This window comes from Athalia rosae, chromosome 4 (assembly GCF_917208135.1).
Source record: "Athalia rosae chromosome 4, iyAthRosa1.1, whole genome shotgun sequence".
Classification (NCBI taxonomy): domain Eukaryota; kingdom Metazoa; phylum Arthropoda; class Insecta; order Hymenoptera; family Athaliidae; genus Athalia; species Athalia rosae.
Window position 1 is genome coordinate 17,685,964 of NC_064029.1, and position 24,058 is coordinate 17,710,021.

The 24,058-nt window shown below is 38.5% G+C and overlaps 4 protein-coding genes across 10 annotated transcripts; 2 read left to right on the forward strand and 2 right to left on the reverse strand.

Annotated features, from left to right (window-relative positions):
- Positions 1-216: 216 nt before the first annotated feature.
- On the forward strand, positions 217-7,728 carry LOC105688765 (carboxypeptidase B-like). Of its 3 annotated transcripts, none has more exons than XM_048653996.1 (9): positions 217-378; positions 638-821; positions 912-1,181; positions 1,296-1,551; positions 1,617-1,756; positions 1,830-1,886; positions 1,970-2,054; positions 2,147-2,380; positions 6,967-7,728. In XM_048653996.1, exons 1-8 carry the CDS (start codon positions 272-274, stop codon positions 2,341-2,343), a joined length of 1,296 nt encoding a protein of 431 aa, XP_048509953.1. In that variant the 5' UTR covers positions 217-271; the 3' UTR covers positions 2,344-2,380; positions 6,967-7,728. The 3 variants fall into 3 exon arrangements, with proteins under 3 accessions (XP_048509953.1, XP_048509952.1, XP_048509951.1); XM_048653995.1 differs by lacking the exon at positions 6,967-7,728 and adding an exon at positions 2,497-2,990; XM_048653994.1 differs by lacking the exon at positions 6,967-7,728 and having other exon boundaries at positions 2,147-2,990.
- LOC105688759 (nuclear valosin-containing protein-like) lies at positions 2,147-6,940 on the reverse strand. 2 transcript variants are annotated; one of them, XM_020853903.2, is made up of 5 exons: positions 6,469-6,940; positions 5,972-6,199; positions 5,513-5,884; positions 5,109-5,417; positions 2,147-5,027 (listed from the first exon to the last, which is right to left on the reverse strand). In XM_020853903.2, the coding sequence occupies exons 1-5, from the start codon at positions 6,628-6,630 to the stop codon at positions 3,183-3,185; spliced, it is 2,916 nt and encodes a 971-aa protein (XP_020709562.2). In that variant the 5' UTR covers positions 6,631-6,940; the 3' UTR covers positions 2,147-3,182. The 2 variants fall into 2 exon arrangements, with proteins under 2 accessions (XP_020709562.2, XP_012260710.2); XM_012405287.3 differs by having other exon boundaries at positions 5,109-5,420; positions 6,469-6,939.
- A 44-nt stretch (positions 7,729-7,772) lies between the features above and the next one.
- Positions 7,773-23,954, reverse strand: LOC105688758 (1-phosphatidylinositol 4,5-bisphosphate phosphodiesterase gamma-1). 4 transcript variants are annotated; one of them, XM_048653987.1, is made up of 20 exons: positions 23,832-23,954; positions 22,921-23,373; positions 22,012-22,212; positions 21,781-21,930; positions 21,569-21,707; positions 21,125-21,287; positions 20,725-21,035; positions 20,421-20,627; positions 19,914-20,334; positions 19,519-19,830; positions 19,266-19,447; positions 19,014-19,191; positions 11,848-11,913; positions 11,553-11,744; positions 11,011-11,196; positions 10,707-10,913; positions 10,223-10,604; positions 10,010-10,149; positions 9,830-9,937; positions 7,773-9,709 (listed from the first exon to the last, which is right to left on the reverse strand). In XM_048653987.1, the coding sequence occupies exons 3-20, from the start codon at positions 22,184-22,186 to the stop codon at positions 9,608-9,610; spliced, it is 3,621 nt and encodes a 1,206-aa protein (XP_048509944.1). In that variant the 5' UTR covers positions 22,187-22,212; positions 22,921-23,373; positions 23,832-23,954; the 3' UTR covers positions 7,773-9,607. The 4 variants fall into 4 exon arrangements, with proteins under 4 accessions (XP_048509944.1, XP_020709560.2, XP_012260709.2 ...); XM_020853901.2 differs by having other exon boundaries at positions 11,011-11,232; XM_012405286.3 differs by lacking the exon at positions 23,832-23,954 and adding an exon at positions 23,670-23,823 and having other exon boundaries at positions 11,011-11,232.
- On the forward strand, positions 16,046-18,848 carry LOC105688761. Its single transcript, XM_012405289.3, has 3 exons — positions 16,046-16,171; positions 16,441-16,518; positions 16,849-18,848. Exons 1-3 carry the CDS (start codon positions 16,154-16,156, stop codon positions 18,151-18,153), a joined length of 1,401 nt encoding a protein of 466 aa, XP_012260712.2. The 5' UTR covers positions 16,046-16,153; the 3' UTR covers positions 18,154-18,848.
- Positions 23,955-24,058: the final 104 nt, after the last annotated feature.

A 24,058-nucleotide genomic window follows, 5' to 3' on the forward strand; every position in this document is an offset into this window, starting at 1 on the left:
GAAAAATCGATAGTTAATTAAGTTCATGAGTGAATGGAAAATAATCCGATATTCATTAAATGAACGATTAAATGTAATTCGACACACATTGTACATGTTACTCTTTCAATAATAACTCACGATATATTCATTAAGTTCGCGACAGCATCGAATGTGGAAATCAATCATGAAATCGAATTTAATAAATATTCGTGATTAAAACACGTCTGATTGGAATTACCAAAGTTTCACGATTGTTCAACCCTAAGGACGTCACTTTACTAACGATAAGATGGTGAGTCAACACGGAGAGAAGGTACGGCGATTTTTCAACGTCTCCGTTTTTTGCTTATTGTCAGTGATTTTTATCCCATTATATCAGGCCACCAATTACGATGGGTGAGTAAATTTTCGGATCTACAAATTTCTGCAAAAATCTTCATAAATTTTAACTCGTATAGGCAGTGCCGAGTCTCTAACTAACATAATTGACAACTTCCAAATGACTTTTAATGCGTGCTGAATAATCAATGACGGTATACCTTCGTCTGTTGGCTATAATCAAACTGACAGTGCTGGTTGTTTAATCAATTATTTAGAAACTCGAAACAAATTTCATCGAATTAGAATTCGGTAGTAATGAATACTTTAACTCTAGCTATAAGTTGTATCGGGTTTACCCGAACACGATGGAGAAAATTCAACTCTTACGAAGACTCACCCAGCACGCAGGATACGATTTCTGGCAGCAACGCGGAAGCAACGCGATCAAGCTGATGGTTCCTCCAGCCGAGCAGTTCAGATTTGAGAAATTGATGTACTCGGTGAACATTTCGACGGCAGTTAGTCTGATCATATAAATTATCGCTATTAAACATTACCAAATGAACAAAGATTCTTTCGGTACTACAGTACTTTAAATTTTTCTCAAGCTCGACATACGCAATGTAGCTAAAATGTTACAAAGGGATGCGATGATTCGACACAGTCAATTGAAAGCTATCAACGGAAGACGCGGGGCCAACTTTCCTTACAATTGGGGAAATTTCACATTCGATCGTTACTTGCGATACAATGAAATGTGGGATTTCGTGAATGCAACAATCAGAAAAGAACCGAGAGCGAAATTTATCAACGTTGGAACGACTTTTCAAGGGCGGAAGATGATCGGCGTCGAGCTTTCGACTTCAGACAAAAATCCGGTGAAGAAAAAAATTGATTGATCCTATTGTTGCCAGAGTTTATATTTAGCCTTCAGACTGGAAGGACAAAATTTCTGTTCCGTATAGAACTAGACAGATTTCTTTTTCACGTAGGTCATTGTCATCGACGGTGGAATTCATGCTCGAGAATGGGCCGCACCGATGTCTGTACTTTACGTATTGCAGAACCTGATAAAAGATCGTAAAATTCTCGAAAAGCTAACTTTCTACATAATACCCCTTGTAAATCCAGACGGATATGAATACTCGCATGTGGAGGACCGATTATGGAGAAAAACAATGTCTAAATCATCAATCAGCAAATGCCTGGGTGTTGACGCAAATAGAAATTTCGATTCTCATTGGAATGGTAACTGTATCTATCCAATATTCTATCTATTACGAAATTGTGAATAATTTTTTTGTCGCTTCTAGAATTTGGGGCCGATAGAGACCCCTGTTCTAATCAATATTCTGGACCTCACGCATTTTCCGAGCCTGAATCTCGGGCAATACGAGATCTGATTAAAACTGTGAAGCCTGTAATGTATCTCACATTTCACGCGTACGGGCCGGTGAATGTTCTTGATATTCTAATCTTCTTATCCCGTATAAACTCTTGCAGAGCTGATAAAAATTCATTTCCAGCTAGTCCTTCATCCGTGGGGTTTTACTACCGAGCTGCCAGAAAATTCAAAGGAATTGGTAAGACTATTAAGGCAGAGACAAAAATATTCTACATCACGATCATAATTTATCAATTGCTTAATCCGTCATGTACTTCAAAGAATTCGTTGGGAATGAAAGCAGCAGCTGAAGTTGCGCGAACTTTTAATACAATATACACGGTTGGAAGTGCGACGAATGTTTTGTGTGAGTCCAGGGGATCGAAAAACGAATTGTAGTTTCTGCTTTCATTGTAGTTTTTGCATTTTAATATTTTTTTTTTATTTTGTATCATGAAGACGCTGCTTCTGGTGGCAGCGACGATTGGTCTATGGAAAAGGCTGGAGTGCCCCTAGTCTACTGCATAGAACTTGAAGATTTTGGATCTCACTTTGAACTTCCACCGACAAGATTACATGAAGTTGTCCAACAAGCTGATACGATGGTCAAGATATTTACGGAGTACGTGAAGGATAAATACGCGGATAATGTATAGCTTGGAATTGCGAATGAATACCGACCTGTCGAACTTGGTAAGACCTTTAATGTGATGAGAAACATAAAACAAAATAATACATCAAGTTACAAAAATAAGTTCTTCCAATATTCTATACATACAATGTAATGCACACGCTATGGCTTTTTTCAGAGATCAAAAACATAAAATCTTGCATATCAACGATATTCATTACATAAGTTGTGAGTTGTGTATATGTACTACAAGTATTTCAGTTCTTTGATTTCGAAGTTCGTTTTAACGGCTAATATTAAATCTTTCCGAATGTTGCGTGACAATGAAGTTAGAGAAGTTGCTACAGTAATGGGAAAAATCTAGAAAACTGAATCAAAATGGGGATCATTTTATACAACTGGAAAAAAAAGTTTCATCGATCAAACTTGTACGTGATCTCTCAGCTTGAAAAATTGACATTGAATTTTTCCGTGAGTGCTCAAGTTTCGCTATAAAATGATTTGAACTTATGTGGGACTCCAGCTCTCATGCTACGATTAAAACAACACATCTCTACTTCACGCTCTAACAATTAGTGCAATATTCAGTTTGGAACGAAAATGTAATGAGAACTGATATACATACCTAGTTCTGTGACTTATAAAATAATAAAATTGTCCTGGAAAGTGAAATCTGCGAATTACCAAAGTTATTCGATTTTCACAACTAACGTCTTTGATAACAATCTCAGAATGAATGAACATTCGATAACACCACTTTGGAGTAAGTCATAGCTTGATATTTCCAAAGCTTTCGATAAGGATTGTGATTAAAATACGTGAAAAGTTTATATGAAATAAATTGGAGAATGGTTGTCAATATATTCACGTTTCCATCGCTTCCATGGTTGGGTCAACCAACTGCGCATCAATAGGCGTTTCCATTGGTGTAACATCCGGCTCCTTCACTGGCGAGTATATTTTCCGCAACTTTTCGTAATGTTTTACATCTTTTTCTTGAACTGACGGCCGTATCTTCTCTAATGCGGCTGCAACATGCCTCGTCGCAACTTCTATGGGTCCTTGATATCCAGAAATTAATTCCTTCAATGCTTCAAGACCTGCCTCTCTAACCAAAGCTGCTAAGTCTGCTCCGGAATATCCATGACATTTCTCACTGAACCCTATACGAAGAAGATCCACGTCTGTCGCAAGTTTTGGTTTAGTCCCATTCTTTGTCAAAGCCCTCAGAATATCCACACGATCAGCCGGACTGGGTAATCCCACATATAATATTCTGTCGAGTCTTCCAGGTCTTAGTACAGCGGGATCTATGATATCTGGGCGATTACTGGCAGCCATGAGAAACACACCACGTCTTCCTTCAACCCCATCCATTTCGGTTAACATTTGATTAACGACTCTTGAAGTTGCTGAACTATCGCCTTCTGATCTTTTTGGACACAGAGCATCCAATTCATCAAAAAATATAACACAAGGAGCAGAATTTCTGGCCCTAATGAAACACTGGCGCACAGCTTTCTCACTTTCGCCAACATACATGTTCAATAGCTCTGGACCTTTGACGGAAATGAAGTTTATTCCGGCCTCATTAGCAATCGCTTTAGCTAACAAGGTTTTACCACACCCGGGAGGACCACATAATAAAACACCAGTTGGCGTCGTGAGCCCGAGTTTTGCACACTTTTCTGAGTGCCTGACAGGTGCTAGTATAGACATTTGTAACTCCTGGCGAATATTTTGCAATGAGCCAATGTCGCTCCATGTTACATCAGGAACAGTAGCAAATCCTTCTCGCTTTGCTGATGGCTGAACAACAGTAAGAGCAACTTCGAAATCACGATGTTCGATGTACAATTCTTTGAGATACTCTTCCGATAGTGGTGGTTGGTCGTGCAGCCATGTCATTAGATCTGTCAACTCTGCAGATTTGGAAGTTGCAGTGATTGTGTTTATTTCTGCAGCAGGTTCGAAGACCTGTGACTCTAGTTCATTTGGCATCGGTATATTTGGTTCACTTGGAACTATAAGCTCTGATGTGGCGGGGTTTTTACAGGTGCTTACTTCACCATTCGGTATAGCCTCAATACTCAAGTCGGGTTCGGAAATCTCAATAGCAGCGTCGATTTTCTCACCTTCTTGCTGTTCCTCTGAGTTAATCGCTTTTGGCTCGTCTGCCGTCTTTTTCTTCAAATCCCCGAAAACCCTGTTAACAGCTGCTATAGCTGCTTCTCTGATCAGAGCAACTAGATCAGCGCCAACGAAACCTGGGGTTAGTGCAGCTAGCCTGGTTAAACTGACATCAGGCGCAAGAGCCAACTTCGTCGCTAGCACGGCTAAAATACCAGCTCTTGCTTCCCTGTCAGGAATACCCAGTGATACCTCACGATCGAATCGGCCGGCTCTCCTTAGAGCTGGATCTAGGGAATCTGGTCTATTTGTCGCTCCCAACACCAGCACACGATCACCATTTTCTTTTGAACCCAAGTCGTCGAGGCATGCAAGTAACTGCGCAACAATTCGTCGTTCCATTTCCCGCTGTGCTGTAGCTCTGTGCGGTGCTACGGCATCAACTTCATCAATGAAAAGAACGCAGGGTGCCACTGCAATAGCTTGCTCAAATAACTCCCTGATTCGCGACTCGCTCTCTCCAGAAACACCTGCTACTAATTCTGGAGCAGCCACTTTTATCAATGGCACTGCCAATTCCTGCAAGAATGAACGAACAGTATAAACCAATACACTTTCAATGAGCCGTGCTTAGATAGAAGTATAAGAAGTTCAAGTTACCCCAGCAATAGCGTGTGCTAAAAGTGTTTTACCACATCCTGGTGGACCATGCAATAAAAATCCCCTGGGTGGGGATATCCCCAGTTGCTTGAAAACCTCGGGATGTTTCATGTGAATCAAAAGCTTGCAAACTTCTTCTAGTACTTTTGTATTTCCACCAATATCAGCAAACCGTACTTTGGGTTCTGAAATATCACGTTTTTTCTTTGCAGGCGTTGCTGCCTCAGCTCCACCTCTGCTATCACTCTCAATTTTCCGTTTCTTTGAAACTCTCTCTGTTTTCGGCGATTCCAGGGGTCTTTCAATCGACTGCTATTTAAAAACATTAAACCAATGTTCATTCTTGAATTTTAAAATCATACAACTCGTAATCTTATGTTACTGATAATATTTAACAAACTTACGGTACTTGGTGTAGCTTGATCTGATACTGAAGAAATAGATCTAGGGATACTGGACAGTTGCTGCTTAGAATGTATGAGATTCTTCTTGACTTCTTTATATGAATCGCTCGACTCATTTGCCTCTTTTAGTTCCTCAGATCCTTTAGACTCCATAGTCGCTTTAATTTTTTTCGAATCTATAGGGTCTTCGTCATATTGACATTCTTTAGAGTGCTTAGCACGTTCAAAAGATGTTTCTTCTGTTTTACTTTGTTCGTCATCACTACTAATGTCTATCAATTCTTTGTCACTCGAATTACCATTTTGACCATCCAAATTTTTTTTGTACATCTTCAACAGCTGACTGTTCAATATATCATTTGGTACATCCCGCTAGAAAATTTATGAAGAATGTTTGTGAAAATGATGATATTAAATAACAGAAATGGCAAAAAATATGAACAGCGCGAAGGACCATACTTCCAAGTCAACTTCATCCTCGTCATCTTCATCCTCTTCATTCCAGAGATCATCACGAGAACCGTCAAGTTTCTTGGACAAACTATCTACAATCTCATTGTAAGCTCTGCGGACCACTGCTCTGAAAGCACTGCGTTTCTTTGTGCGATACTGCCGATAATTCTTCTGCAATTGGTCAGCTATTTCATTCACATCTATATATGTCTTGTCTTCATTGTCAAGCAGGTACTAGAATTAAAAATTCATTGTTCTAGCACAGAGATTCTTTTTTGAAATGAGCGCCAAGTTGTGGCCTACTGCGCGTGCTGCAGTTCCGAGCTCGCGGCTTCACATTCTCTATTATTCCGTACCGCGCACGAAGTGTAAATCGTTACAGAGATACGAAAAGAAAATCCCAGATCACGTGTGGTTCAATTTACTCTACAGATAATTCTGGTAGTGTCCCAAGATACCTTAGAACCTGGTAATTAAATTCATTTGATACGCATAAAACTCACCGAATAAACTCGAGATACGATTACCGGGTCCCTCTGAACTGATCGCTGGACCTCGTCAATGATTTTCGGTTTATCTATTCCTTTGCCTTTGTCTCCACTACTTGACGAGCCTTGCAGTGGTATGATGTCTATAGACGGGTTAAGCTTTCCAAATTTGTTCATTTCGAATACACAATTAACAAACACAGGCTTTTAAATCTCCTTTTAACCGCTCAATGCTTTGCCGCTATCAACGCAAGCTCAAAACTTTGGTTAGTTTCGTTTTCGTTCAAGAAACGACACGGTTTGGCAGTCAGACGAACTGTTATTCGATTCCAGAACCCGAAGGGGGCGCTTAATTTAGCGCTTTTTTATATATTCAAACCATCCATTGTAAGCCGACAAATTGTATTAATCAGATCAATGATAGCAAAACTCATGCTGGGAGTTTTTTCAAGCGTTGTCAAATAGAATCCATCTGCATTCTAAGTTATCAGTTTATTGATCTTTCATTTGCAGATTTGTAAAATGCTGGGGATGCTGAGTCGGACGATATTCCTGCGTGGATTGAAACCATTGGAATACCACAAATTAGCCGCAATAAATTTCCGGAGTCATTTACCATGTAGTTTGAGACTTTCTATGCAGATGAAAATTTCGTCAAGAAAAATGAGTGGTAAAATTGAGATCAGATCAGCGAAATCCCGACAAATACAAACCGCAGAAGGTGTACCACCAGACTACGATATAATTTACAATACATTTCCATACCATACAGCAGCTCAACATTATTTCACAATTATTCCCCCTCTATCTTTAATTGCGGTAATTGTAGCTGTAACGATCGGTGATGATGAACTTTATGCAACCAAAGCGCGTGCGGCTCTTGTTATATGGATGGGATGTCTTGCTCTATTCGTACATGTCGGTTCTGCCATGTTCATGTACAGAGCTCCAGTCAGAATATATCACAGTAGAAAAAGTGGCAAATATTTAGCTGTATTCAATGATATCATACCCACAAAAATCAGAACAATCGAGTTCACCAAAGGATCTATTATTCAAATTCTTCCTTCTGATGAACTTACCTGGTTCTCTAGACATCGATATGAAATTAATGGAAAAAGAATATTCATGCTTGACTGGTGTTTCAGATATCCTAGCGATTTATACAACATGTTTGATGAAGTAAAATATCAGTAATCATTAAGAAAGTAGTTTTGTCGAAAAAGAAACTGTAATTCATCTGAGGATACTGTAAATATAACACATTCGTGAAAATCTGTTGTTCTTACATTCTTCGTAATTAAAACTGTTGACACGCATATGATCAAGCCAATCTGTATATTTCCATTACAACCAATCTAATTTTACTGCTCACATTTTTCAAAGACTTACAACAATCAATCGAATGCGCGGGCTCAGGTATGATATTGGTATTGGCAATGGCATGAAAAAATAAAATTAAACAGTTAAAACTAAAAAGCTACTTCATACTCATCTTTACTGTACGAAGATAAATACATTTTTCATATTCTTACATGCATTTTGTGTGAAGTCAAGAAATCTGCCGCCACGGGAAAATAATTCATCAAAATAAATCGCCCGTATTCCCTTATTCTCGTTAAATATTCGATATTACTATATAACCATGGATAATCGTCTGATAAACTCATCAAACAATTAATACGTTCTTAAAATTTAATAGTTGAACGACAATGTACGTCGGGTACATATAGAATTACCATAAATTGATTAATTCCGCACGATATGTATACATAGGTATGCTTAGCAATATGAATATGATATTGATAATCACGTGAATAATAATAACAACAATAATAATATTAAGAATATTAGTAATACTAATAATAATAACACTACAAGAAGTTATGACATGATATACGTGTACCATCCAATAACTAATGCATTCATTCAAGTGACGTAAAGTTACTTATAAAATATATTTGTTCTAATCACCTATACATTAGTTTTCACTCTTGGACCTTCATTACTAAAATTCTGGTATTAGGTAATGATTTCATGTACAGCTTATACATAAAATTGCGACACCTAAATCACACTTCATTCAATTATACCCACATAAAACGTATGTTTAATTCTGAAATTGAGCAACAGCGGCGTAATACAGGTATTATAGCAATGTCGCGCAGGCACGTGAGCGTATTGAATTTACGTAAAGTGAAAATCATAAGAATAAGAATAAGAATAAAAATAATAAGAATAATAATGACGATGAGGATGATGATGATAACGATAATAATATTAATTGACCCAATTTTACGAAAGCATTGAGCTTATTTTTTTTCTAAATTTTCTAATATTAATAACATCATTCTTCAATAAATGGAAGAGAAAAAAATATTGCTTCATCAGCAGGATTAAGAACCCTATACGTCGAACTGAATGTAAAATTACCAAATATTGCATGCTAATTAGGCCTGTCACGTCGCACATATAATGGTGCAGTAAAATTTAGTTACTTAGCAACTAATTGTCTCTTATCATATTAACTCAACATATGAAAAGTTTGTATCTACAATTTTGCAATGAAGTACGACATAACAATGTAACATCTTTTTTCTCTCACTATTAACTATAATTCTGGAGCAGCCTAATAGTTTTTTGATTGGCATAGAGTTTTCAAATTTCTTCTAACATGAGCAAAAGCACAAGAGTTATAAAATTACATAGCATCTATGTGAGAGAACTGTAAAGTATGATACGTTAGGTCTATCGATTTATGGACTTTGTTTTCGTTGTAAGAGAATCATACCGCATGCTAACAATTTCATATCTAAAAGTTTTTTTGAGTAGTTTTGATAACAACGGCTGATATGATACACATCGATGGATGTGATTCTAATTAGTAACAATCAAAGAGATCATTTGATTGCAGTAGTAGGATGTAATATTTACGTATACATATTCACGTCTGAAAATATATTCGCTACGATTTTCCTAATCGATTGCATCACGAGTCAAATTTTATACTTTTGTAGAGGCTAGTTAATTTTATCAAAAAATATGGATGCAGATGATTCACCATTTATAGACAAATATTATCTGACCGGAAATTTTAGAAGTATAGGAAATATCTTACCCATTCGCACTACCGATGGTCTTCACTATAAAATTTCTAAATAAGTATTCGTGTATGAGAATCCGTATCCAAGTCGGTCAAGGAACCAGTTCCACTCGTCATGGAATTATGTCGTACTACATGGTTGTGGATAAGTTCCTGCAATTTGCGATTGAATGTTATCACCTGAATATTGCAAGCAGGATCATCAAATACAGAAAAACAAATATAATCCATAAAAATGGTGTTCTCATGCGAAATTGAAAGCTTCACACTTACCGATACAGTTCCAATGCTGATATGAACTAGAAGCGACGCAAGCTCTAGGCTTTCGCTAAAATTGTTTTCCAATGGAACGCTTCTGTAACCCGTCCTTAAACATCGGACCTAAATAACAATTTTTAAATGGATAAAATAACGAATGGAAAAGTAATTTTGAACAACTGAAACATTATTTACCGGGTACGTAGCTTGCCCTATGAAATTGCTGTCTCCGAACATATCCTCGTCTTGAACAACGAATCTCAGGAGAGCGAAATGAGGATTCGCTATTTCAAATTCACAGCATTCGTTCCACATTGGATTGAAACCATTGTCAGCTAAAACCATCAGAACGAATCTCATTTAGATAATTATACTTCACGCGAAAGACTTTCATTTTAATCTGCTTACTTATCGCTTTTGTTGTCAGCTTTACCCCAGTATCGAAAGTAGCGCCGACGACTTCAACTTCTACAAAGGGACTTGCAATTCCTCTTCCGGATTTACTCAAGTGCCTAGCACCGATTATTTTCAAATTAATTTTCAACGCTTCAACGCCGATCAGCGTACTTTTATCGTACGGATTAAATTCTTCTTTGAACATGAATTCAGGCCTGAGAAGATACCCGCAGTTACCATTTTGTCGGAATTTTGCTTGATTGAGTTGCATGGGCTTGTCACCGGTCTGATAATTAAGAGCTACCATTTGACTACCGGAATTCCACATGGGCACAGGATTATAATTCGAAGAATCGAAGCGCTGACCCTTGGGATAAACTCTGCTGAACTGGAACTGAAAATGCGCGAGATTCGGGGTATTTTGATAGAAGAAAAATTAATATAAGTTGATGAAGCAGTGATAATTCGCGTTGAAATATAAATGGTCATTAGATACCTGGTGATATTTTAAGAAAAACTTATTCTCTTGTTGGCACATAAGTTTTTCGGCTTTCGTTTCCGGAAAACTGCTCATTTCGTAAAAGGGAAATTCTTTGATCCTTGTTCTCTCTATATTCAATGGTACGGAACGGCAATATATCGTGAGATCGGACATTTCCTTCGCTATACGCCAAGTACGTTCCATTTCTTTATGTTGATTTTCCTACGTATGAAATAAGAGATTGCCGCATTCATAGGGATATTCGTAAGGAGATGACTAGAGCGTCGTACGTAAAGATAAATTAGGATTAAATTATCACCCTAATACTGGCGTTTTGCGCAGCTTCCCTGATGCTGTTCATCCACTCAATGGCAGTTTCGTTCGATTTTGCAGCGACTTCAAAAGTTGAGCACATGCTGGGATTCTGTATTCTAAGAACCCAGCCTAATTCAGGTCGTTCACTTACTGACAATTCCACGACTGCTCCCATAATGTCCAAGGATCCCTTTTGCAGATTTCCAAGCATCATCGAATCGGATGACTATGTTGATATAATATCAGGTGTTATATAACGTACAGGGTGGCCCTTTTCAATGGATCAGGAAGATTCGTTCGTGAAATAATAGGGGTAGTTCAGAAGATATTCTAATCTGAATTTTTCAAATTTGAGCCGATTACCCATCTTAAGTCCATATCGAAAACCTACACCTTTGCTATTATTTCAGAAGTTAACGCAGATACCATTGAGACGGACATCCTGTAATATGTAGCTGACTTGCAAGTGAACGAAAGTTATGTTATCTGTCAACTTTGATTTTACAGAATCTATGCGAGATGCATTATATAAAAATGAAATTTTACATCGCTCGCGTTATCCTGGGGTCCCAGTTCCTCGACGTAGTTAGCAGGGAATAACTGCTGCTTCTTTCCTCCGTAATCCCCTTTCCACCATCCCCCTTCGCCACGATTAACGTTTGTGATTATCGCGTGTTTAGAAAATGTCAATTCGTCATCTCGACACGCCGTGTAGTCGTACATCGCTTTTACAGTTATCTAACACCACAATGTCACTGATATTACTCTGACATTTATCCGCAATCACAATAGAAAATAGTAGTTCAACAATTATCACTATTATTTTAAAACAATAATCTACCTGAGATGAAAAGCTGCTGGGATCCATGTATCCTGGTGTACCGTAAACCGCTCCTTCGTCGGGGTCCTGGGACAAAATATAAAATACTATTCACACTCTGAAAATCCAAGATTTCTATGAACCTCAATTTCTTTAGATACAGCTAAAAGGGTAATTCCTCAACCTTTATAATTAAAGACGAACGATGATTCGCGAGGGGATTTAAGGCGCGCAGGTACCTAACGGATCGCAGGTGTGCGAGGACCGCGCGGAGGATCTATCATAATTTAGAAGGTATTTTTTTTTCTCCATAGGGAGGTCCAGGTATAAAATTCATAGAAAAAGATGCGTAACATAATCCGTGAAAATTTTGTGAAGACTGCAGCAGGTGTGGGTGATATTTCATATAAGGATGTCTGTTGCAGACTATACGGTTTGTGGTTCAAAGAATGCTTTTAGGTATTTTTTGTCGGCGTCCAACAGCATCAAGGAAATTCGAAAGGCGAAAAATTGAAAAGAGAAAAAAAAATTAGACGAGTCATACTCTTCGACAATTGTCTTCGTCATGTTTAAGGAGCGTCAATAATTCTCGTGATGCAGAAACGCGACTGCTGCATGCTTAGCTGCAGTTAAAAGACGGACGGAGATCTACTTAAGATGCACTTGGCATCGCTTCGGATATCCTGGGCGCAAGGGGGACTTCAGGGATGTATAAAGGAGAGTTTCAGACCCGAGGTTGTACCGAGAACACATTACCCTTCCCTCACGGTCTGATAACATCTCGTCGAACCACTTAGGGACACCCATAAGACTTTACCACGAAGGCACTCGCTCTACGGGGGTTGTTTTGTGATTCTCAGTACCCGATGCAGACAAATAAATTATTCCACACCGGCAGAGAGGACGGCTTTTACGTCAACCCGTGATCGATGAAGTACCATGTTGAAATCGAAAAAGAAACGAGATCGTTGGAAAGTTGCTCGGGGAAAATATGGAAGGGAGGTGAAAATTGAGCGATAACGCAATAACTTCATGAATTATTCTATCCCACAATGTTCACGATTGTTCTGCAACAAATTTCTCGATCCTTCGTCGAAAGAATAAATTCAAATATTGCAAATAAAGAACATTTAGCAGATGCTGGATGATCTCTAAAAGAGATTCTACGTAATCGCAGCACCCTGCAGGGAATCATACCCGAGGCATAAAAGTAAAACGATAGTTTTACTGAGTAGGATACACAATGTATAATAAAGTAAGGGAGTGTCTCGACCTGATCCGCAGTGGTACGAAGAGATATAATTAAATGATTACGAGGCGCAAGACGGTGTACTTGACTTCGAGGAACTCCTTCATTCCCTCCTCAATCTCCTCCTCTTTCTCTGCACTTCACAGTGTCTGCAAGTCCCTCGTCAACACGAAGTCAAACACGAACGTGACACTGCAGGAGTACATTTATGTACCTCGCATACCTGCCGACCACGTACGTACCTATTCCACGTGATTGACTGCAAATAATCCGTACGAAGGGGGTTCATGTTGTTCAAGAATTAGACGGTTCGTCTGATCATTGTTGAGGTATAAAAAGCATCGGTTCTACGTTTATTTCATTTCATTTCTATCATCATTCGATCTTTTATTAGGTATCTATTTCCTAAGAAATAATAATACGTGTTCGCACATTATGGAGAAGTAACAGATGTTTTTTTTTTGTATTAAAACTAATGCAGAATTATGCGCAGCTGTGGTGCCGACCGTCTACAGCGATAAGGTCTACGAAGAGTTCGTACTTCCGGTTTTCATACCATGAATGATGATGCGGAAGAGTGAAACAGTCGACCTTGTCGAGTTACTACTGGGATTCGTTTTTGTCGTTGATAAAAGATAGCATTATATACGCCATACTATCTACAAGTCGCAGTATTAGGTAGCATTCGTAAAGGACATTGTCCTCCCTATGCTGCACTAATACATTGTGCTTCTTCTGCCACCGAATGTGACCAACGAGTTTCCGGTTCTCAAAACCGACTTTTCAACACTAGACAGGAAATACGCTTCCCTGCAGAGAAATGACGCTGTTTATAAAACCGACTGAATTCTTCTACCCGCCTATCCTAATTAGATACCTACATACGTTATGCCCTATTATTTTTCTATTTTTCAATAGAGAACAACGTTTCTCCAATAGTTTGAAAATATTTCTTCGTATAAACACATAATTATACGAGTTGGAAGGATATGTGTGCAATTATTCAAGGCACGTTCGGAACGTGCGAATTGCAGAAATATCGTTGACTATTGAACCTGAGAAATCCTGTTCTCGTGTACACCATCTTACCAGTTGGACCGGTATTTTAACACAAGGTATATACCTAACAGCAGGATCAGGTCATATAGGTGAGTATATAGGTATATAAGAATAGAGATATATATATATATATATATATTTTGTATATATACCTGCAGCATCGATAGTCGTTAGGGGGGGAGATAGTTTTCTATATGTACGTGACAACCTGCCCCATCATTGGTTCACCTGTGCCCCTTATTCCGTACCCCCGAATTCGAATTCGAGTATAGTATTCTGCGCCTTCTGTTGAAAAATCCCCAAGGAATTTATGGGCTTCAGAAAGATGCGGCGAATATATGAAACGCAGAGACGGAAAGGAACAAGGAACCATTGCACCTGTCACTGCAGTTTCGACTTTTATCCAATTCAAACAAAGTGCAGAATAAAATTATCGAAAACTTATTTCGTGAATAGATAAAATTTTCATCTAAATTTATATTGAGAATCACTGCAACGCATGTGATAGACGCCAAGTTATTTATAGGTACAGTATGGTACGGTGTTGCTATAACAATGAAGGAGAGACGAGTGTAACTAGTTGGATCATAGATCGGTGAGACGAAGATTAATTGAAGGAATTCTGTAAGAAACGTGATCTATTGATTTGCGACACACGCTTGGTATTCCGGGAAATGAACTCTTTGAAAGATTTTGTGGCTTATTCATTGACACGGTTAATTAACGCTCAGGATTCTTTAGATGGTAAATTCCTTCATCAGTCTGAAAACCGATTATATCTCCTGGAGGATATCTAATATCTATCAAAGAATCCTTCAATTTTCACCAATACTATTCACTTATTTTTTTGATAGGCCAAAAATTTAAAAGCCAACATTTTGACTCTTGAATTACATAGATTTCAGTGGTTCAGTTTTGTCCGTTGGCTAGAAGGGCCGACCCTCCATCCATCGGCAGTCTACCGTGGGAGTATTTTTAAGGGATTCTATTTATTTTCGACCGTGATCCAAACGGGGAGGGCGAAACCTGCACTATCGAGTACAAGACGTAAAGTTTAGGATCTAAACTTCTACATCTATCCTTATACGATCTACAATCCTAAGGGAGGGATACACCCTGACAATACTTTTTCGGTGTAGGGTTCGCTTCGCAGAGTCGCGTAGCGCGAGGTGCGTTCATTCCGTTCGGCAACAGGTTCATCATCCCTTTGTTAGCAAACCCGGATGACGAGAATGCATTTTGTTATTATTATTTTCCTAACTTTCTAAGAATTGCCTCAGCTTCTACTACATGTATTGCATACAGATGAATGAGATTCGTATTTTTTAAGGCGTCTAAATGGATTGGCTACAGCAAATCCGCAAGCTCGGTGCAATGGTCGAGGGACACACGGAGATAAAAACGTTAACTACCGAACGCCTCTTCTTGTGCAAAAGGTATCGTTTTCAGCTCGCGCGTTTCCATGAATTTCATGGACTTCAAGGGCAACGCACGAGAGAACACCGTGTAACGTGAATTAACTACGTACATACACAGTATTTGACTCTCTCGGATCGCTGGTTTTGTCTACTCTCGACCGATTCTCCTTTAGCTATACCGTATCGCCTGAAATATATGCTCAACTCAACTCGAGTAAGATCGAAATATAATTTGTGGAGTCATAAAAAACGTTTCTACGAATCACAAGACTTTTGCATGAGGCTGATAACGATTACTCCGACGGTTTACCATAATTTAGTTCTTCGGCGACGCCCCACGTCGTGACGCTCCTGCAGGGAAGGGGAACGTTACCAGTTACCTGCAGACGTTCCAGGCATGTTAGTCGTCGGGATTAGTCTGTAAAAAGACGCAGTCGAGGCTACAACGGTGCAGGATTATACCTACACCGAGACCGGCAAGGTACCGGTAAGGACCCGGCCCATCCATCCATCTACTTGGACAAACTGACTTCACCTCGCCAAGCAGACAAGACAGACACCTTCTCTAAGCTACTGGATACGAGGACCTGCCGGACGGCAAATGGATATACTATTGCTGGTGAGTTCAATACACCATCGACTTCAAAATACCAGAATCTTTAGATTTATTTGTGAAACAATATCCAAAGTTTAAGGAATTGCTATCGAAGAAGTTCAAGACCTAAAGTGAATCGTAATAGGCTCGATAAAATCGTGGAACAGTTTGTTTTTTTTATTTAGAAACGCGGTGAAATTTTTTCAAATGACTCTCACAGAAGTGCGTTTAATCTGATCGGGGTGCAACAGTGCAGTGTCCACAGTTTGATATTTTTGTCTAATTTTTTACAGATCGGTTTTTTGGGCCTCGAGTTGTTCTGGGGACCATGTCTGGCTCATCTTTCTGTTCTTCCACCTTCAAAGGATATCGTAAGTATAAAAATCAGAGTGAAAATTTAATTTTTATCATACGATTCGCGTGATTCAAACGCGCGATAATCAAGTCGTATTATACGTATGTCTCTGTACTAGTGTCTGTGTCACTTATCAAGTATTCTACTTTTATTGTGGCCTCACCTGTTGGGTGAGTAAGCCGTTTGGTATGCTTTCGGAAAAGTGTATATGAGATTCAAATTAATTCAGACAATGCATTCGAGAATACGCAAAAATTTCACAAGTAATTGTTTCCGTTTTAAGTTCGTAAATATTTGATGAAACATTTATGATAATCTTGGTTTAACCGACCCCAATTTATTTCAGAGTCATGGAACCCAATACCGTTTTCAATACTTCGTACGAGATGAACGCGGTGATTACAAAACTCAGGAGGAAGCTGGAGAAGGAGGGAACGCTAGGGGAAGTTACGCGGTCGAAGAGCCGGATGGAAATTTGAGAATTGTTCAATATACTGCAGATTTGGGTGGCGGTTTCAAAGCGCACATCAAAGTAGACCACGCAGGAAAATCACCTTCGAAACTTCAGGAAATCGACATCCCTGCCGAAGAAATGCGGAAGTTGATAGAGAAAAACCGGAAGAAATCTGAAGGAATGCAGGAGATACTGGAAGCGCAGTCCTCAAAAAGTTACGTCTTAGGACCTCCGAGAAGAATGTCGGATATTGTCATGGAGCAGGCAGCGGCAATCAGAGAAATCATCTCGAAGGAACTAGAAGCCGAAGAAAAACTGGAGGCCGAAGAAAGATTGAAGAAAGAAAATGTCGAGGAGCCAAGTCAATCAAACGCTGGACGCGATGAGGTGGACTGTGGGAAAGTGGAAGTCCATAACAAATCACAAATTATCGAAGACGACGCATCCTCGCACTCTCCGAATGGCACCACCTTGGGAAATAATTTAGAAAAGACTTCAACAGAACAAACTTTGACTTCACCGTCGAATACGAGAGGTAGGACGGCAAAGTCGAGGAAAGTCGAAAAAGAAAATGCAGGAGTCGAAGTGCTTAATTCGGCGTTGGAGTTGTTGCGAAATTCTCAAATCCTGAATAAATACTCTGCCAGCCCGAAAATCGCGAAGAATAATCAACCCTTGAACGGAAACGAGCAGTCACCAGTGGTCCGCGTTGCACTAAATCCGAAAAATCTCGAGAACTCTAGATCATTTCAACAGAATCCGAGTGTCGCAGGATTACAATCTTCGCAAAATCATCCAGGTCGCGATTTTCACACTGTCACATCGAACCTAGAATCGACAGGTCCTCCATCAGGAGGTCCCGTTCAAAACTTCAGTTTCAGAAATCGGATTATGTTCTACAAGCCTGCTGAGAGAAAATCGAATCCCACTGAGGACCCAAGTATACCACAAGAAATACCCGAGGATTCCGAAGGGGTCCAGAAACCTAACGTTTTGCGCCTTGTGAGTTTGGGAAAGGATGTTCAGAACTATTCTGAAGATAAAACTAATCAGGAACAGATTGTAATTTACTCGCCGTACCAGCAATCGGATGGTCAATTAGAAAATCGTAAAAGCAGGTACATTACTGTACCCTATGAGGTACTTCGGCCTTATTTAACTTCTTTGCATGAGCAGAAAGAAGAGATTAGCAAGTGACAATAAAATTGGACCGTGATTTCTCAGTTATTATCGTCATAATTTGATGCACGCAAATTAAAATTTCGTGAATATTAATTAAATCAGATTTGCACGATTATTATAACTTATACGTCGTTTATGTCAAAATTACACGTGTCGTATGTATGAATTTGTGATCGTTCTAGTTGCTAAGTTTTTTTTTGTTTTTTATAAGGCATGCGTTTGTATTATATTTATATTATATCGTCATAGTTTTAACTCACATGATTATATCAATTTTATATAGACTCATATTCAGGATGTAGGAAAGAAATACTGACATTTATGATAAGATAGTGTTAAGATTGGCATTGATTATTTTCACAAGAAGAATGAAATTGTACTTTTTAAGCTCCTTGTGACGATTTGTATTCCAGATTTTGTTCTTTTGAAATATGTGCGTGTCTAGACTGAGTAAAATTTAGCCCTAAGCATTTTATAATGAGTTCATTTGAAGAGGGTGAAGGTTTTGGTAAATGGGTCGGTGCCACGTGCAATTCTATATTAATACTAATCACGGTGGTTCGTAAGTGCCGCCTGATACGTCAGCGCACAACCTGCTGTGTCAACGACTAACGTTCTTTAGTGAACAATTGCCAGCAACAATTATCCAGTAATTAGATGTATGAAATCGACTAATAAATCCCCTCATTGAAGAGGCATTCAACAAATTATTTAAAAATCTGAGTTCGTGCTAATCTATTAGCTATCGACGGCACTAATCATATTCACATTCGGCAGATCCGATCGTGTAATCAAAAATGAACGTAGTATATTGCACATGCGGCAAACATATCCGCCATGCGAAAAATATATAAAATAATCAACTCAACACTCACCAAACCCCCTCGCCTCATGATGTTCTGATTGACGGGATAACTGAGCTTGACTTTCTTATAAAGTGGATGACGTTCATAGTAGCTAATCAGTTCCACCAAACTTTCGAATTGAACTTTTCCGATTGTGTATAACCGGCCTTCCAGCTTTATCCTGCAGTGCTTGATTTTTCGCTCTGCTCTGTAACGGTGAAAGAGAAAATTAGTAAAAATGAACATAGGGTAATGCGTTGAAAACGATAGCCTGAATATTACCTGAATGAAATTGCGTATGAATTGGCTTCTTTCTCACTAGGCCGCACCAGAAAAACTCCATCAGTAGAGACTCGTCTTAGCCAATCTTCTGCCTCTGTTCTACTGCATTCACCATGCCACCAATCTTTCTCTTCATGTTTACTCGGCTGAGGAACTGGTTCTTGGAGTGTAATTAAAAATTCCTATTCAAAGTCACTGAGTTAGTTTACAATATCGTATTAACAATCGACTAGAAAGTATTGATGGAAATTACCGAACTTCTGAGCGGATGACTACGGTAGTGGGTAATGAGACTATAGAGACTGTCGAAGCAGTTGGTTTCAATCAGATAAAACTTTGTCTGTCCCATTGATTGTTTGAGCTTAATGCGGCAATGATTTACTTTGCCTTTTCTCCAAAAGGACAGACAGTAATCTCCGACAAAGGTAATACTCTGTCTGACTAGAAATGTGCCGTCTCCGAGGTGGGAATAACGTCTTAACAATTCTTCCGCTTCTTCCCTGCCTCTACCCAACTTTCCGTGAAACCATTTTTCTCCAAAATGTAACTCGTCATTGGGTACACCCTTTAAATGCAGAAAAATAAAAAGGTTGTCATAATGATAACATTCAAAGTATGGAGCGTATTCGTTGCGTGTATAGTACTTACTTCCGGTAGTCTATGAGTAATACTCTCTTCCTCATCATCATGACTCTCTTCGGGAGTTCTAGAGAAAGTATCCGTATAATAGAGTTTCTGTTTAGTTAAAACAAAGAAGTGAGCATTCCATATTTTGTCGATTGGATCTTCGAGAAACAGAATTCCATTTTTTACAGTGTTTCTAAGGTCCATCTCTTGCTTGCTATCGTCGCTTTGTGGAATGAACAAGTTTTCGTCAACACCATCTGGAAGCTTCTTGTGTTTCAGCAAAATTTTTCGCCGCAAAGCGTAAGGTGATGGAAGGCATGTTTCATTTTTGTCTACACGCTGAGATATGAGCATATCTTGGAATACTTCTTGCATACTAGCAGCCATTTTTCGTTGCTGAGGTAAGGAACAATTATCTTCAATTGAGAGGATGACTGGATATCTATAAAATAATAATCACCAGTTTCAGTTAACTATGTAAAAATAACACTCCGAAGATAAAAGTTATTCTTATGCCATTTATCTTACTCAGAAGTAGCAAAAGCGTGTTCCTTTATCGTTTTTATAACATCCAGGAACTTTATTTTCGTTGTAAACGTGTGTCCATGAAAAATAAACGGCATTCCATCCGGTCCATCCCAACAATCTAATTCAATACATCTACATCCCGCTCTCAGTGCCCTCACATAAGCTTGGCAACTGCTCTCACTGCTTATTTGATCTCCCGTCAGGTACCTTTCGTAATTAATAACAAAGAATCACGAGTTGTTCGTGATAAATATCGTATATTTTCTATTTGTAAAATCATCAAATGAAGAATGAGTCTGCTCACGTGTTATGAGAAGAGGCTATCCAGTAATGACATAAGGGTCTTGTCATATCTTCTGTACATCGATCGTGCTTCTGGTCCCAAATTTGATTTTGTTTGGAATATAGAAAGTCGATAAATTCTGGAAGGGTAAAGCAAGGTTCCTGGACATCTCTCTGAGGATCTTGGAGATATTCCCTGATAAAACGGGATACTTCCTGGTCACTACTACCCAGGGGGTCTTGCTGCTCGTTCAGCAAAAATGCTTGAAAATTTTGGAGAGTTACTGTTCTGTTTTCTGAGTAACTCACTAATTTCTCCCAATCTGCGAGATTCTGAATGGTCATATCTTAAATTAGTATCACAATTATCATGGCCCAGATTTCCACACTCTGTATCCCAATCAGCAATACTGTATACTCACAATATTATCAAACATCAAGGTATGGTAAAGTAAGACAAAGTCGTCAAAGCTCAGTTCAGCTCTGTGCCTTGTATCAACTTGCTCAAAAAGCTCTCTGAGTTTGTTAGTCACAATCTTACAATTCACTCTCGGTAAAAAAGCCTTGACATCTTTCAAGGTGACCCTGTTCGTAAAAATGATAAAATAGGAAACTTATCATAAAATGTATTCCTACAAAAAATAAAAATAAGGATGAAAAAGATTGATTCGATAGTGTTTGCTAGAATAATGCATATTGCAGGCTACTAAGTTGCCCATACAATCTGGACTAAAGCCCAGTTTTATTGATTTTCTCTACTTCTCCCGGGTATATTTATTGTCAGATAAGACAGTTTTATCAGGTAGACTCATTTGGAATATTAGCAGTATTGATTTTGCTGTAATCTCAGTAAACTCTTTATTCACATCTCTCGCGTATTCTCCATGGAATAAAACTCCTTTCTCAGCCACCGTTCAACTTGAAGAGGATATGGAGCATTGATTGTATCCTGAACCAAATGACGCAGACCTTTCACCCATAACTCACACTCAGTTTCACTATATGCTACAGGGAAATATCTCAAATTTAATTTTGCAGATTTAATTAATCAGTATCATAAGAAATGCCTTTTGCTCACCAGAAACTGAAATTGTTTTTAATCGAAATTCAGAACCATAATAGACAACAAAGCACCATTTTCCTTCTAATTTTTTAGAATCTTCAGGCCATTTTTCAAAATCTTTTGAATTCTTCCCATCTCTGACTTCCTTGACCTCTCTTATCTCAACTGCAGATAGAATAAATGTTACAAAACAGAAATTCGATAAGAAATACAGAGAAGTTTGTTGAATATTGGAGCTCATCCTACCGGCTCCCTCAAAGGGTCTGGAGGATGCGCTTCTTGACCAGACTATTTGTCTAGTCTCTCTCCGTATCATTAATGTTTTTTTTTCAGGTCTTTTACGAGGAAAGAATTTTGTCACAACAGTTCCACGTTCCAAGCGGCTTATTATCTGCTCCATTTCTGGTATTATCCCATTCATTTTGGCAAGGAATTTATTATAACAGTCTGAAAAATGGAAACAGGTTTGAAATATCAAGGCAAGACCAATAATTGATGTCCTTTCAGAGAAATATGAGGCCTTAAAATTTATTCCATACTGGATATCGGAAAATATGAAGTACCACTTAACAATACATTCAACTGAACAGATGCGGTACTCAGGCTCTCAGCTTTTACATCGTTGAGATAAGAGATGAAAACTTGATTCTGTCAACTCAATACCAACAATAATGAAATATCTAGTAGAGTAATTACAACTGAATTGTTGCATGCAATAATCAACAAAATATTTGGATCAATTAATAATGGTCCACAAAGAAAGAGATACCATCAAAAATCAAACGTCAGCATTGTGTATGCTGTTTAATCCTGGAGAAACATAACCAATTGCAGAACTGTCTCATTCCTAATTTTACCAATGTAAACAAGAATGTCAATGTGTCACAAACCTATCGTAAGATCTATTAAACATATCAACGATAGTAAAACCTTGGGGAAAACATAACTGATGTACCATTCCACCTGATGAAGAGTTGGAAATTTTCGAACATAAGGTCGTCTTGCATAGATTTAAAATCAAAAATCGTCTCTGTATACATGTAACATGTAAACTATGCTTGTTCTTCTATAATGTCAGACAGGAGAACACTATTTTTGGCATATGTGAGAGACTGATGGTGACAATTTTAATATACATATGTAAAAAAAACATACCTTATACAACAAATAATAATACAGATAATAATTGCACGATAAATCACTAAGGTATTAATAGTTCAATTTCACTAATTGTCACATAGTTTTTAAATAATTAATCAACTCATTATTGACGGTAAATACTCTTACAATCCCAACAAACATATCGAGCTGCAGATTTTTATTCTACTCTTCCCGTAGGCCCGCAACGTACACACGTACGTCTACGTCCGTGCAGCACCTAATGCAGTATTATTTCTAACACAACCATGCGATTTAGCTCATGTCAGCTCTCTGAAGTTTCTGGTGTTACTAACTAAATGCTACTCCGTTGACCGTCGAAGCAGGGTCTGATTTCGTCGACGATTCTGATTCTGTCACGACTCGCGAGCTTTCATCGTGGTTGGTCGTCGATGTAGTTCAAGGTTCCCGGCAGAAATGAATCTTTTCAGCAACAGGCAGAATTTTGAACTGAAACAATTGTAAATGCTTCATAATATCTTTGAGTGAAGATCTTTATATCAAAGTTAACAGAATCCCAAGCGTAATCTGTAATGGATGTCATGTTCAACTCCTGCCTCCAATAAGATAGAAAAATAAACATATCTACCCAGAAGTATATTATTGCATGTTTAAAAAGTAAGGTATAAATTGTATGTTTTAAGTAGACATTCCCCCAGTCTTGAATAAATACACGAACTCTATTTTGCATATTAAAGTGAAAATATTCCTGATTTTAACCGCCAACTCAATACCTTTAAGATTACCTAATTCATATGTACAATTAGCAACGTGGAACCCTCTCCACGATCATATTCTAGCATCAATTAGCCATCAAAAAATAATAAGTATGCGTCAGCGCGAATTCGACGCATACCAAAGCTGCCCATATTTCTCAACGGCTGCAACAAGAAACCGTTGTAACTTACATGAAGGGCGTATGCGTTCGTCGCATTCATCGTGAAAACGAAAAACTTATGGAAATCAGCTTAGGAATCAGAAGGGTGGTAGCTGTCGGCACCTCGCGGCACTGAACTCTAAATATACCCTTGCGGCTAGCAAAATATTTCGAATAATTCTCACACGATAGCAGCAGGGTACGGCTGTAAGCTAGCTGTAAGGGCTGGAGCGTTGATGCTGTCTTTATTCAATGCGG

Coding starts and splice junctions, on each gene's coding strand:
- LOC105688758 (XM_020853901.2), bottom strand. CDS start 22,186: ATGAATGGGATAATACCAGAAATGGAGCAGATAATAAGCCGCTTGGAA. Junction 21,931..22,011: donor CAGACCCTTTGAGGGAGCCG/GTAGGATGAGCT, acceptor TTCTATCTGCAG/TTGAGATAAGAGAGGTCAAG. Junction 9,710..9,829: donor TCAGCATTGGAACTGTATCG/GTAAGTGTGAAG, acceptor CGCAAATTGCAG/GAACTTATCCACAACCATGT.
- LOC105688765 (XM_048653996.1), top strand. CDS start 272: ATGGTGAGTCAACACGGAGAGAAGGTACGGCGATTTTTCAACGTCTCC. Junction 1,552..1,616: donor TTTCGATTCTCATTGGAATG/GTAACTGTATCT, acceptor TGTCGCTTCTAG/AATTTGGGGCCGATAGAGAC. Junction 2,055..2,146: donor AAGTGCGACGAATGTTTTGT/GTGAGTCCAGGG, acceptor TGTATCATGAAG/ACGCTGCTTCTGGTGGCAGC.
- LOC105688761 (XM_012405289.3), top strand. Junction 16,519..16,848: donor TTCCACCTTCAAAGGATATC/GTAAGTATAAAA, acceptor AATTTATTTCAG/AGTCATGGAACCCAATACCG.
- LOC105688759 (XM_012405287.3), bottom strand. CDS start 6,630: ATGAACAAATTTGGAAAGCTTAACCCGTCTATAGACATCATACCACTG. Junction 5,885..5,971: donor AGGATGAAGTTGACTTGGAA/GTATGGTCCTTC, acceptor TAAATTTTCTAG/CGGGATGTACCAAATGATAT. Junction 5,028..5,108: donor TAGCACACGCTATTGCTGGG/GTAACTTGAACT, acceptor TCATTCTTGCAG/GAATTGGCAGTGCCATTGAT.